General features: G+C 39.9%; 1 protein-coding gene across 2 annotated transcripts in view; it reads right to left on the bottom strand.

The window, feature by feature from the left end:
- CCDC175 (coiled-coil domain containing 175) overlaps positions 1–12,599 on the bottom strand; it is a 268,009-nt gene that overhangs the window by 21,863 nt on the left and 233,547 nt on the right. For both annotated transcript variants that reach the window (XM_069207017.1, XM_069207018.1), the window contains one exon: positions 3,294–3,337. In XM_069207017.1, coding sequence (XP_069063118.1) covers positions 3,294–3,337 — 44 coding nt within the window. The remainder of the gene's footprint in view (positions 1–3,293; positions 3,338–12,599) is intronic.

Raw genomic sequence — 12,599 nt, 5'->3', positions numbered from 1 at the left:
TTTATGGCCAATGCCTATCAGGTCCTAATGCAGAGGGCTATACACCTTAACAAAGTCCTTTCTGGACCACCTTACCTTTCTTTGTCTCTAAGAGCTCCCCAAAATTCTGACTGTTCATACAGTGGCCTTGGGTGGTATCGGTGTAAAAGCTTAAGGCTCTTTTGAGGTCCAGCTGATGCAGTGTTACCTCTTCCTTTGAGCAGTGAAGCAGAGCAAAGAACATTGGTATGGTAATGGATTGCCCAGCATGAAACAGAGTCATGACTTTCAACAAAAAAAGCTGCCCTGGTTCTCAACACCAATTTGTCTGGAAAAAAGAGGGTGTAGGGCTGCTGCGCCAAGAGAGACTTGAGCTCCTTCATGCAACATGTTGAAGTTATTCAGATGAGGAAGACAGTTTTGAGAATCATCAGTTGTAACAAGCAGCTATGCACTGGCTCAAAAGGGATCCACTTGAGGAACGTCAGAGTATAATCCCGCTGTTGAACTCTGTTGTCTTCGTTGGGGACATCCTTCCCTTACACACCAGAAAAGCAATTTGTAGCAATTTTGTCTGCCAACTAGAAAAGAAGGAGCAGGAGCACTACTGTTAAAACTTCCAGATCCAGTCTGGCTCCTGGAGAATATTCTAAAGGCGAGGAATCTGCAGTTAGAAGTACTTACCAGAAAATATTGCTTCCAATAGCAAATCACAATTCTTGTGACAACATTTATGCGAACATCCAATAGAGTAGGATCATCTTAGACATAAGTATTGATGACAGGAAAAACTCTTCATATTATCTAGGGACAAACTGTTATTTTAGCTTTAAACACAGAACTGATTGTTTCTATGCACAGTATTGAAAATGTGATGATTAAATTAAACATGCTGGACAAACAAACACCACTGAAACTTCTCCTGGAAACAACTGCAAGAAAAGGATGCCATGATATAATGAGAAGATAAAGTGACTGAAAGTGGAAGTGAGAAGTCTTTAACAAAAATGGACAACCCACAACAGTTATGATAAAATCAGTCTAAGCCACAATAGGGCATGCAAAAAATCAAGTAGAGTGACAAAGATGAAGCTTGCCATAGATGAAGCTGAGATCATGAGTTGTGGACAATGGGACAGCCCACCTTTATATGTCCCCAGGAACACATCCGCCCCACCAGTAACATTCATTGAACTCAGAAATTTTGAAGTGACCATGGATTTAACCCTACCCCTAGCTGCATGTTAATACAATTACCAAAAAATACCTTCTGTACAATGCCAAAACTGAAGCACATTCTAACTTACCAACGTGTCACCATGAACTACACAGACTATTGTCACCCACTTTGGTGCCCCAAAACTCTGGAATCTCTTACCAGAAAAAAACGATTGCACAAGATCACCTAAAATTCAGGGAGGAAGTGACAACTTGGACATTCCCACAATAAATAACCTGACAAATGAAGTTCAAGTGATAAACATAGAATAACAACATAGATCACCTGAAAAGCCTCTGCTTGTCGAGTAGCAAAAGCCACCAAAGTCCTGGTAAACAACATTTTGACCTTCTAATAGCTGAGTGCCACAACTGCAGCAGTACATTGGTTGCTCTCCAACTGACTAAGGGATACACCATGAAATGCTACATTAGGGTCACCTTGTCTTACTTTAATGAAGAGCCTGCCAGAAAAACTGAAAACACACGCTACTAACGAATCATAGTTAGCTAAGGGTACATAGCTGACTATACTCACAACAGGGTACAACACCTGGCTGTCCTAATTAAACACACCACAGCAGTCTAGAACTACTATTGAGCATGTTCAGTTTAACCAATCATTCAATACCATGACTGGAATAAGCACTGTATGACTGAAGAGATCCGCTGCATATAGCTGGCACCTGAGGGCTCTAACATGGTCCATACTTGCAGGTCCCGATCTCAATATTGTCATCTATCAACCCCTGTCACTTATCAACAGACTGATGTCTATCTCTGTCTAAGGTTTATGCTTCTTGAGCATGCTTTAGATGAAAATATCTAAAGGTACCTGTATCTTTTTGTCCCTTTGCCCTATATGCTTAGTTGGTAAGAATTTGCCTCCTTGGTACAATTGGCCCATTTGCCTTCTATCGACCTTCTGCAGAGAGGCAATCACAGACTCCTCCCGTCATTAGGGTGATTAGTGGGTAACGGATAACTGAGGGTGTCCTAGTATTTCCCCTATTTCATGACAGGCCCAGCTGGAAGATACTATCTCAGCCCCTTAGGTATTTTAGGTTTGGCAGCAACCACAGTTTGAAGAGTGTCCTCTTGTATTTGTTCTCTCTCAAGGATCATAACTGGTGTGCTGGCTTTAGCACGGTAACAGGAGATCGATATGGTGCTTGCGCTACATAGAAGTATAGATCCAAATTTGGAACATGTACCTGACTGTCAAAATGAAGACCGCCATTTGGTCCAGACTGACAAGGAGAACAGTCAATGAGCACCTATAAATTGCAAAAGTTTGCCAAGACAAATGTTGTGCTCAGGAGTTTTCCAGTGCCGCACCACAGCGTCGGAATTTCATCCCTCCAGAGATCAGGCTTTCTCTTACACTCACAGTTCGTAAAATTATTTTCTTTAAGTGGTTTGGTTTTTTACAGCACTTTAAAAAAATGTATATTGTATTTTCAAGCTTTCGATGCTTTGCATTTTGATGGTTTGACCTGTTTTTCTATTACTATTCTCTCTCTTTTCCTTTTCTCCTGTACAGCGTACATAGTAACTATTTCTGTATTTTTCTTGCTACTTTTTAGCTTTTTAAAATAAAGTAAGTATTTAGACACATAAAAATGACACTGATTCTTTCCTATTTTTGGATGGTTTGTATTTCCCCCACCACCTATTCTGGGGAGGACCTAGGGGCATATTTAAGAGCCCCTAGTGCCATTCTAATGCCACATTAGCGTCATTTCGTGCTGCAGGGGCTTGCATTACGCCCCTGCTGAATGACTAGTTTGAATGTTAATGGGGTATATAATATTTGCTCGCGCATTTTGTATGTGAACATGGTGTTTGAACAAAACGTATTCAACTGTAGACCGCTACATAACATAAGGGATGAGACAGTGGCTAGAACCAAATAATTGTTCTTATCTCCCCCATTTGTTTTTTAGTTATTAATTTTAATTAAGGTGCAGAATGCAATATTCCACCGTACAGCCACACGAGGGGAAATGTGTGGATGGCTCAAGAACAGAAGTCTGATATTTAAAGTGATATGAAAAACATTCGATGTGATTAAGTAATTTTGAAATGTGCAATACCTTTCGGGTTGAAGTGTCCCGAGCCCAGCCTTTCATAAGAAGATCTAAAAAAAATTCAACAGAAACACGCCAGTTATGCCACAATAATAATTATTTTTAAAACTGCATTTAAGTCTTATTTTAAGTCAGATAACTGACTGATATTTACGTAGCATTTGGAAAGAGATGGCGCTGTTCACACCATTTGCGATATATTTCTCTGAAAGAAGAAAGCCATCATGCTTTATACAAAATTGTATAACGGACTTTTGATATATTAATATGAGTCTAAAAGAAAAATATAATACATTTAGTACGTTACTCCAATAAAACGATCTGATAATTTGCTAAGTTGGCCAATGCATTACGTCACTGGACAAGGATGTGCTTGCAGTGGCATTTTTTGTATTCTGACTGGGGCAGAGAATCAAAGTCCATTTGTATCGCAGACAACGGTCACTTATGGGCCAAAACCTTTGCAAGCCATTCACTGATGTCACAGCATGATATGAAGAACTACATAAATGCAATTGCAAACAGTTATGTTCGATAGTCTTAAAATATACACATGGAAAAACGAATTTGATGAAATTAACAGAACTATTGTAGTAAATGCTATATCGAAAAATCTAATTAACCTCAAAGGTAGAATTACCTAAATGCACTTAAAAAACGAAAGGGTACCATACCATTTCATCAAATTGGCAATACTTCACCATTCCCTTCATTTATATTTAAGGGTGCATTCGATTCCCAAAATAAGGTATCCATCAAAACCTTACTAGTGAGAGATGGTGTGTGAGTCACACTACTCAGTCATAAACTGCCATGTAGGAACGAAAGCCTTATACTTCAGTCTGGCAGGTAAAGAAAGCCAGTCACCTCGAGATATGTTCTTCGTAACCACCCAAAGGGATTGGATCCGAGAAATAAGAGGAAACACTGAGGCTGAAGAATTCTGCACCAAAAATATTGACCAAAAAAAACACAGGCTAAACTCGTCCAATCGCCCACTACAGAAACTAAAACATTAAGTTGTGTAGGAATAACAAGACGGTGCAGCTCTCTCCCTCATCCATATGCCCTTATTGAACAAGTTACTTACCTTCTGTAACGTATTATCTGCCAGTGACAGGATCTAGCCAAAGAGTCCTTACTTTAGAATCTTCCTCTGGTGCGAGACTGGATTCAGAAACTTTTTTCCCCCAAACATGTCTGCGCATTGGGAGAGTGTGTCACGCAACTCCATACTGACGTTATCCACCAGATGTGACGTCAACGGAGTCCATGCAACCTTCTCTCCGACATTAGTTTCTTCTGTGACTATTTTTCCACGCTCAAAACGTGGAGCCACATACAGAAATTGCCTCTCGAAACAGTGTGCCAAAATACAAGACTCCCTTGTGTTAAATAGGCACTGAATTATCAGTTCAGGATCTGAATTTCCATAACAAAATCTTTGAGGCAAAAGAGGACTCGGTTCACAGAGCGAGGAGGCTATGACGGTCGTTAAGGAATCTATTGCTAGATCCTGTCTCTACCAGATATTGTGTTAGTGAAGGTAAGTAACTTGTTCATCTGCTAGAGACATCTATCCGCAGATTCCTTACTTTTGAATCAGACACCAAAGTAATACCATCCCCGGAGGAGGGTCTGCGAACTGAGACCATTAAAAGTCTCTAAATAGAACAAAACGGGTCCGGGACAATTTAGGTGAGAAATAACATACTCTACAACATAAAAACATGTGGAAGGAACCACAGGTAAATAAAGTTATAAGATATTTAAAAAACATGGGAATAACATTATTCATGTTAGCATGACAAATCTGCATCGGAAGCGACCCAACAATATAAATATAAAACTATTTGCAACCTTAATGGGATCTGAACCCATGCATTGTCACCCCATAAGAACTGGTAAAAAGACAACAGTAATAAAAGTCACAAAGAACATGAAAGCATGGGTAAAATGTCACTGATAACAGAAGGGCAATTTAGCCAAATTACCCTATGAATATGAATTCATATGCTCATATATTCAGACCCGAACTGCGTGTTCCATACTTGTGAAATATAGATCAGCAGGCCATGCCACTGAGCATTACCTCTTCGTCATATTAAGTGCTATCCTAGCCAGACCTGCTCTGTAAAAAGTCACAGAGAAAGCTCCATCTCTCATGGCTAAAACAAAAAAAAAACTATTTTTAAAAAAGCAGAATACAACAATAGCAACTACTGACATAGAATCAGCCTTTTTCCTACCAAACTCAAGCAGAGAAAATACAAATACTCTAGGCTATATATATATATATATATATATATATATATATATATATATATATATATATATATATATATATATATATATATATATATGTATATATATATATATATATATATATATGTCTTATAGATACAAAAAGAAAGCTGAGTAATCAGTCAGACCACACCAACATAACAGTATGGAGCCTATAGTGGGCATCATACCACTTAGGAAAGCAACAGTCATCCAAACCGTCAGACTAATGCAAATTGCCTGAAACACCACCTCAAGCAATGGTAGTAGAAGGTTGAATATCATAATAGTTTTGAAAAAGGAACCTTGATAACCTAGTGTAAACTAAGGTTAGTATGTGACCCTACTATATGAATAGAGACCCTTCTACAGATCATATAGAAAATGTCTCCCTTACATAAACTGGAAAATTTAAAGGATTCAAAAATAAAAAGAATCCAACTGGTTTTGTATATTCCAACTAGGGACAACACTCCATAAAGTTTTAACCTAAACTACAAACAACCAGAGTCGGCTGAATGATGTCAATATTTGACAAACCTCAGCACCTTGAGACCCTCACAGGTGATTTGCTGCACTTTACAAATACTTGATCTATTTTTAGTTCCCTAGAAGAGCATCAAAACTTCAATATAGTAAAAAAAGGTCTTCTACAAAAAGTAGAAGTTATGAGGCAGCTATTCCCCTCATGTACAAACATATATGAGCATCTCCATAGAGAAGAAAATGTACACCATCAGAGGGAAATTTCCTTCAGAACAGTGGGAAATCCTAAATAACAACGCAAAAGCGCAATAACAACCCCTAGAGAGTCAAGAATATTAAGCTCTCTTCACAACAGAATTAATAGAATCGCCGAGAGGCTTTGTTTCCTTGGAGACCTATAAAAGCAATGCATAATGCTGGGAAAAGGAAACAATAATGTTCAAAGGACATGTATAAACCAACAAATGTCTACACAAAGAATGTAGAATAGCCACCAAACTGTAATGACTATATGACAGATCCCTAAAAACATAAACATATTGGACCATATTTATACTTTTTTTGTTAACAAAACTAAAAACTTGTAAAAATACAATTGTATTTTGTACGTTTGCACCGCTTTTGCGTCAAAAAATGACGCAAATGCGGCGCGAAAAAAATATAAATATGGGCCATTGTGTCTTAAGGCTCACAAGACAATAACCTTCTGGTGTACAGCGTACTAAATCTAGCAGAAGTAGAGAACTTTTACTATCAATTATAAGTACGGCTCCCAGTTTTCCATTTTAACTGATTTTTACGGATAAATACAGACAGAAATCAATGTGTTTCCTGTCTGTATTTATTTCTAAATGTTGAAATATACAGAAACATGTGCCTCTTGGGGGTGACCCTCCATGCTGTCTTTTGTGATTTCCAGGACAACAGCTGAGCAGATAGACAGCATGGGAAGTTAAGCAACAGGATAAGATTTCCCAAATACAGGCATAGGTTAACATATATTTGTATTATAGAGCTGATTTTAGCCATGGGTGTAGTATTTGCTACATTTGCCGCTTAGTTTGGCATAACCTGACAGGCAGCAAAGCATGCAAGCATGTTTACCAGTTAAATAAATGTTGAAATATACCATTTTACGACTCCATTTATTTTCAAAATACCAAATAAATATGGATAAATACCAGTAAGATGGCGAAAAAATAAATATTGATAAATACAGACGGAAATGCTAAAAAAATAAAAACCATAAAACAAGGAGCCCTAATTACAAGCAATGTCATGCATCACTCAAACATAATGCAAGTACAAGGGTAAAAGTAGAACCCATATGAACGAATAAAGAAGGGCGACCTTATTTAAAAACACAAGAAGGAATTTAGGGCAGACATCCTCAATGGGGTATAATACCGTCAATGGAATGTCATTCTGCTGTTGAACATCACACATATAGCACATTAAAGTAAAAAAGACACTTCTACATAATACCCATGATTAATAAGAGGTGTATTTAAATACACTCCCTTATCAGAAAGTAAATAATATACTTAGACTCCTGGAGTTTCATATATCAAACCTTCCCCATAAGGGATACTAAATCTTGTAAGTTAGAAAAAAATAACACCTTACAGAGGGAAGAAATCTGTACCCTCATTGAAGGACTAATAGTTTACAAGCTGAGCAGTCCCAGCCCAGCATTTATTTATACATATATATGCTCACCAAGGATACCAAATATACTCCACCTAGAATAAGGTACTTATCATGGAGGTATCAACTCTTGAGCCCAAGCTCTTCTTCAGAGTAAAGAAAACTGTAAGACCTGTATATGGGGTATTATTTAAGACACACACAACAAGCTGTAGAGCTGTCATTGACAAGCCTGAAGTTGAAAGCTACCACTTCTGCAATGCCTATTGTAGAACAGAGAGTAAAGCAACAGTGCACCTGCACAATGCTAACAAAACACCACTAAGCAAGTAGCCTTGAAGCGTTAGGCATGAAAACCCTCATAGGGTCCCAAGGCGAGCTTTGCCCCAGGGAGGGTAAAAAACAATAACCTGTAATTGACAGTATGAAAAAGAAAGTGCTATCATTCGGTGGAACAGGCACAGGAAAGAAAAACCTCACGGCACTGCCCAAGCATGGCTCATCTGTGAGAAAAAGTAAAGACGAATGTCCCCCACACAAACCAGTATGGAAGGAACTGGCTAGGCAAAGTGTAGAGAGGAACTGAGCTAATTTGCTGTTCAACCCAGACTATCGCAAAAATGCATAAACGCAGTGTCAGCATGTGCGCCGAATAAATGGGCACCATTAAAAGGCATGTCAATCAAAGTGGCTTGAACAGCCTCTGAAAATCTGAAGGTATGTAACCAGGCATGGCGATGTAGTGCCACTCAAGAGGCCATTGCCTGACACGCAGAGTCAGTGGTATCCATACCACAACGAATTATTAATTTAGCTGCCTGCTGGCCATCTCATTTCACAGAGGCAAGATCGTTCCGGGTATCATCTGGCAGTGATGACAAGATGCGTTCCAATGAGTCCCACAATGAATGGGAAAAAAATCCAAGACCACAAGACGTATTAAAAGAGCAGAAGTAGCGGAGAGAAGATACACCTGCCACAAGTGTCAAGTTTTCTGGAATCTGTCAGAAGGAACATGAGAGAGTCGATCCCACAACAGCCTGCACCACCAAATTGGGAGGAGTAGAATGCCGTAGGAGGCAGGCCGAATCACCAGGGGCTGTTTGGTGCCTGTGAGATATAGTCCAATCAACAGGGGCCCCTGTGTCAGGCTTAGTCCAAGCCCCTAACAAAGTGTCATGTAGGGCTTCACTGTAAGGTTGTACTGACTCAACCCGTTTGGCTGTGATGGAGGACACCAATCAGAGGATCAGTAGACAATTCCACGGAGGGAAGTGTCAGATCTAAAACTTCAGCAACTTTCCTCAGCTTGACAGCTAGAGAGGAACTTCCCTCCATAGCAAGACCACGGGGGAAAGGAGGCCAGAGGCAGGAGAAGAGTCCAAACCACTAGCTGCCCCTAGATCATTCAAACAGTAGCCCTCCACAGGAGGCTGAGCATTGTGAGGAAACCCCAATTCTTCCTTAACACCTTCAAAACTATGTCCCTCAGAAGGAAAAACTTGAGGGCACCCCCCAGGAACCAGAGGGAGAGTGACTGGCATGACCGGCACCAAAAGGATGCTGTCTCAACATAAGATGGGGAGAATGGCACGACTTCGGTTGGCTGATCAGATACAGGCGCCAAAGATGAAAACCCAAAAGGGCTATACACTGGCGCCGTAACTAATTCAACAGCCGAAGCAGAAGGCCTCACAGAAGCCAAGGCCGAACCCACCAGCGTGGACACCATCAAGGCCTCCTGAACCTCCTTGGGGACCAAAGGTGCTCCAGGGGAAGGTGATTTCCCTAAGATAGCATGAAGTGAATCATAAAATTCACGCATCTCGGTCAGAGTTGCCCCAGGAAAGGGAGGGAAAAGCGGGGAAGACACGAGCCTCAACACCTCAACCGAGGAAGGGTGGGAGGCTGTACGCCGTGAAGTTGACAACTGTAGTTACTTCGGCCACTTGTTTTGTGACTCACCGCGTGAAATCGATGGAGAATAACATCCACAAGAATGACTAGTTGAAGAGCCCGTGAACGGACCTTAGTACGAGAAGGGGACCGTGGTCGACCAGAAATCTGGGACAGCTCCGACTACCACAATGCCAGAAGCTTCATACGATGCTCCCACAGCACCTTCAGCCAAAGTTGAGAACAGAGTCACACTCTACGGAGTCATGGTGCTCACCCAGGCATGACAGACAAATTGAGTGGGGGTCCGAGGCCGACATTTGTTGTCCACAGGGCCCACAGGTTTTAAACTCTGAAGACACAGACAGGAAAGAGCACACTGTTCGGTCAACGAAAACGTCAAAGTACGCCAAAAAGGGCCTGGTAGTAAACTGTTACCGGATCTGCATTGCAAGCACAGAAAAGAACGAAGTGACGTTGGTGTGTCAAAGAGGAGGTTATATGGACTCCGTTGATGTCACATCTGGGGGATGATGTCATTACAGAGTCACTCGATGCCCTCTTCCGATGCGCAGACGTGCTGGGGGAAAAAGTTTCTGGATCCAGTTCGCACATGGAGAAGATTCTAAAGTAAGGAACCTGTGGCTAGATGTCTCTATCTGTAGTTTTCTAAAGCTGACAGTGCTAAAAGGTAGGGATGCAAGTTACACCTAAGATTCCTTCCTCAGGAAAGAACATATCTTTCTGAAATTATATTCCCCACTCAAATGATAGGGACTGACATCTTCAAGGAACTCTCAAACCAACCTTTAATGCTGGCAGTTCAGTCTTGGCCCCCTTTCAACTCTGACATCTTGTATGCAAAATTTAGGGTCAAGAGAACCTGGGGTCTGGTACACCACAAGAGAAGTATGCTCATGACCAATGTGCTGAAAAATGCAAAAATGGAACCTAACAACACCGCGGGGAACACAAGCTTGTCATGGCTTATCAGCAAGGTTGGTGAAACTTAAAGTATGTCTTGAGGACATTTCGTGCCCAATTTGGAACTCATATCTGACCCTATTGTAATAGGAAATGGCCACAGTAATTACTTAACTCCTTGAGAAGAGGACCAAGTGTTAAGAATTTCAAATCAAATCCAAAGCTACTCATATGGTAATTATCAGATGTTAGTCTACAAACTTTTAGTCTGCGTACATTTACTCTGTAGGTGCTTTACTCCTCACGCCTTTACTCACAATGAAAATAATAGCTGCCTTCACTCCTCAAATATATATATACATATATCTATATATATCTATATATATATATATATATCTTGACTTAAAAAACAAAGGTTGAAGTGACGTCATATTTAGGTGAAAATATCAGTTAAAAAATCACATTTTAAACCAAAATAATTACTGAAATTCACAGGTAGAGTTAACTGAAGTAAATATAACTTGCTCACGTGCCATACAATGATGTAATTTCAGATGTCTTCAGTGGTATGATCAATATCATAGAAGATGTCATGAGTGATGCAGTATGTGAGGTCATAAGCAGTGCATATCGGGGGTGAAAGTTAACGTTACTTCAGTCAACTATAACTGGTGAATTCCAGTGTTTTTTTAAAAGTTTAAAATGGTATTTTTAAACAACATTTTCATCTAACTATAATGTCACTTCAACCTTTAATTTTCAGTGAATTTCTAAGTTTTTTTTTTAATGTAAAGTAAGGTATTACCATGCCTAACTATAATGTCATGCTAACCTTTGTTTTGTTTTTTTCAGTGAATTTGTATTTTTTTTTAAACAAAAGTGAGATTTTATTACCATACCTAACTACCCCAACCCACTGCAGTGCATGGTCTGTCAGAGTGCTTCATTTGTTATATTTTCCTTAAGTACTCAGTACTCCCTAAATAGTACTGCATTGCTAGATATCTATATATTTTGAAGCGTCTTTTCTCTCAAATGGCTGAATGTATTTTCACCAAATCACAGAAAGCATGCTTTCTTGGTCAAGATCAAATTTGGTGTAATTCCATTAAGCCATTTTGGCTGTGGCGTTGTCTAAAGTTCCTATGGGAAATTGCATGGGAAAAACGTGCTTTGCGATCTCCACATTTCTCAGCCCCTGCTTAACGAATCACCCCAAACAATCTTTGGTAGGACTTGAGGTGGATGAACCTCTTATTTGGGTAGCTTTGTGCAGATTTGGGCAACGGCACCAAACTTATTAGCAAAACAAAAAAATCTATTTCCTATGGAAACTCATTCCTAACTAGAACTCACAGTGGCGACTGCCACAGTGTGATTTATAAATGTATATATTTAGACATACATATATATTTTTGGGAGGTCAATCGCAAATAATCAATTTTTTGTTTTGTTGGAGGGCTACCATTCAAAATTCCCCTTTTTATAGTTTTTTGGGGATGGTAAATCCCGGAACACCTCCTTTAAAAAATAAAATAAAATTACCTCACTTTGCCTCTACGCACCCCTGAACCCTAACAAACCGTTTTATCCCTTCACCTCTATCCACCCCTTAACCCTAAAATCACCCTTAACCTTCTACTCACTACTTAACCCTAAAATAATCCTTATACCCTTTACCTCCACCCACCCATCAACCCTAAAATCACCCTTACCACCCTTTACCTTTACCCAACCTTAAACCCTTAAATACCCCTTACATCCCTTTACTTCTACCCACCCATTAACCCTAAAAACACTTACCTACAGAGTAAAGTTGCAGAGTAAAGACTTGCATTGGGTTGCTTGTGTTCTGGTTCAGGAAGTGCCTTGCCTCACAGTTTAGGTTGGAATGTTACTACTGTAGCAGGACTGAATTCGATATGGCTGGGTCCATTCTGAGATGTTACAAGGATGATGTGTTGGAATACTACCCTGAGTGAATACAAAGGGGCAGACTTTTTGCTATCATTTGTCCTATCGCCTTTTGTATGCTTGATGTAATGTCCTAAGTGGCCAAGGGTATGCCCATGTGTG

Source organism: Pleurodeles waltl, chromosome 9, assembly GCF_031143425.1.
Source record: "Pleurodeles waltl isolate 20211129_DDA chromosome 9, aPleWal1.hap1.20221129, whole genome shotgun sequence".
Lineage (NCBI taxonomy): Eukaryota > Metazoa > Chordata > Amphibia > Caudata > Salamandridae > Pleurodeles > Pleurodeles waltl.
This window is presented reverse-complemented; position numbering and strand designations above follow the sequence as displayed.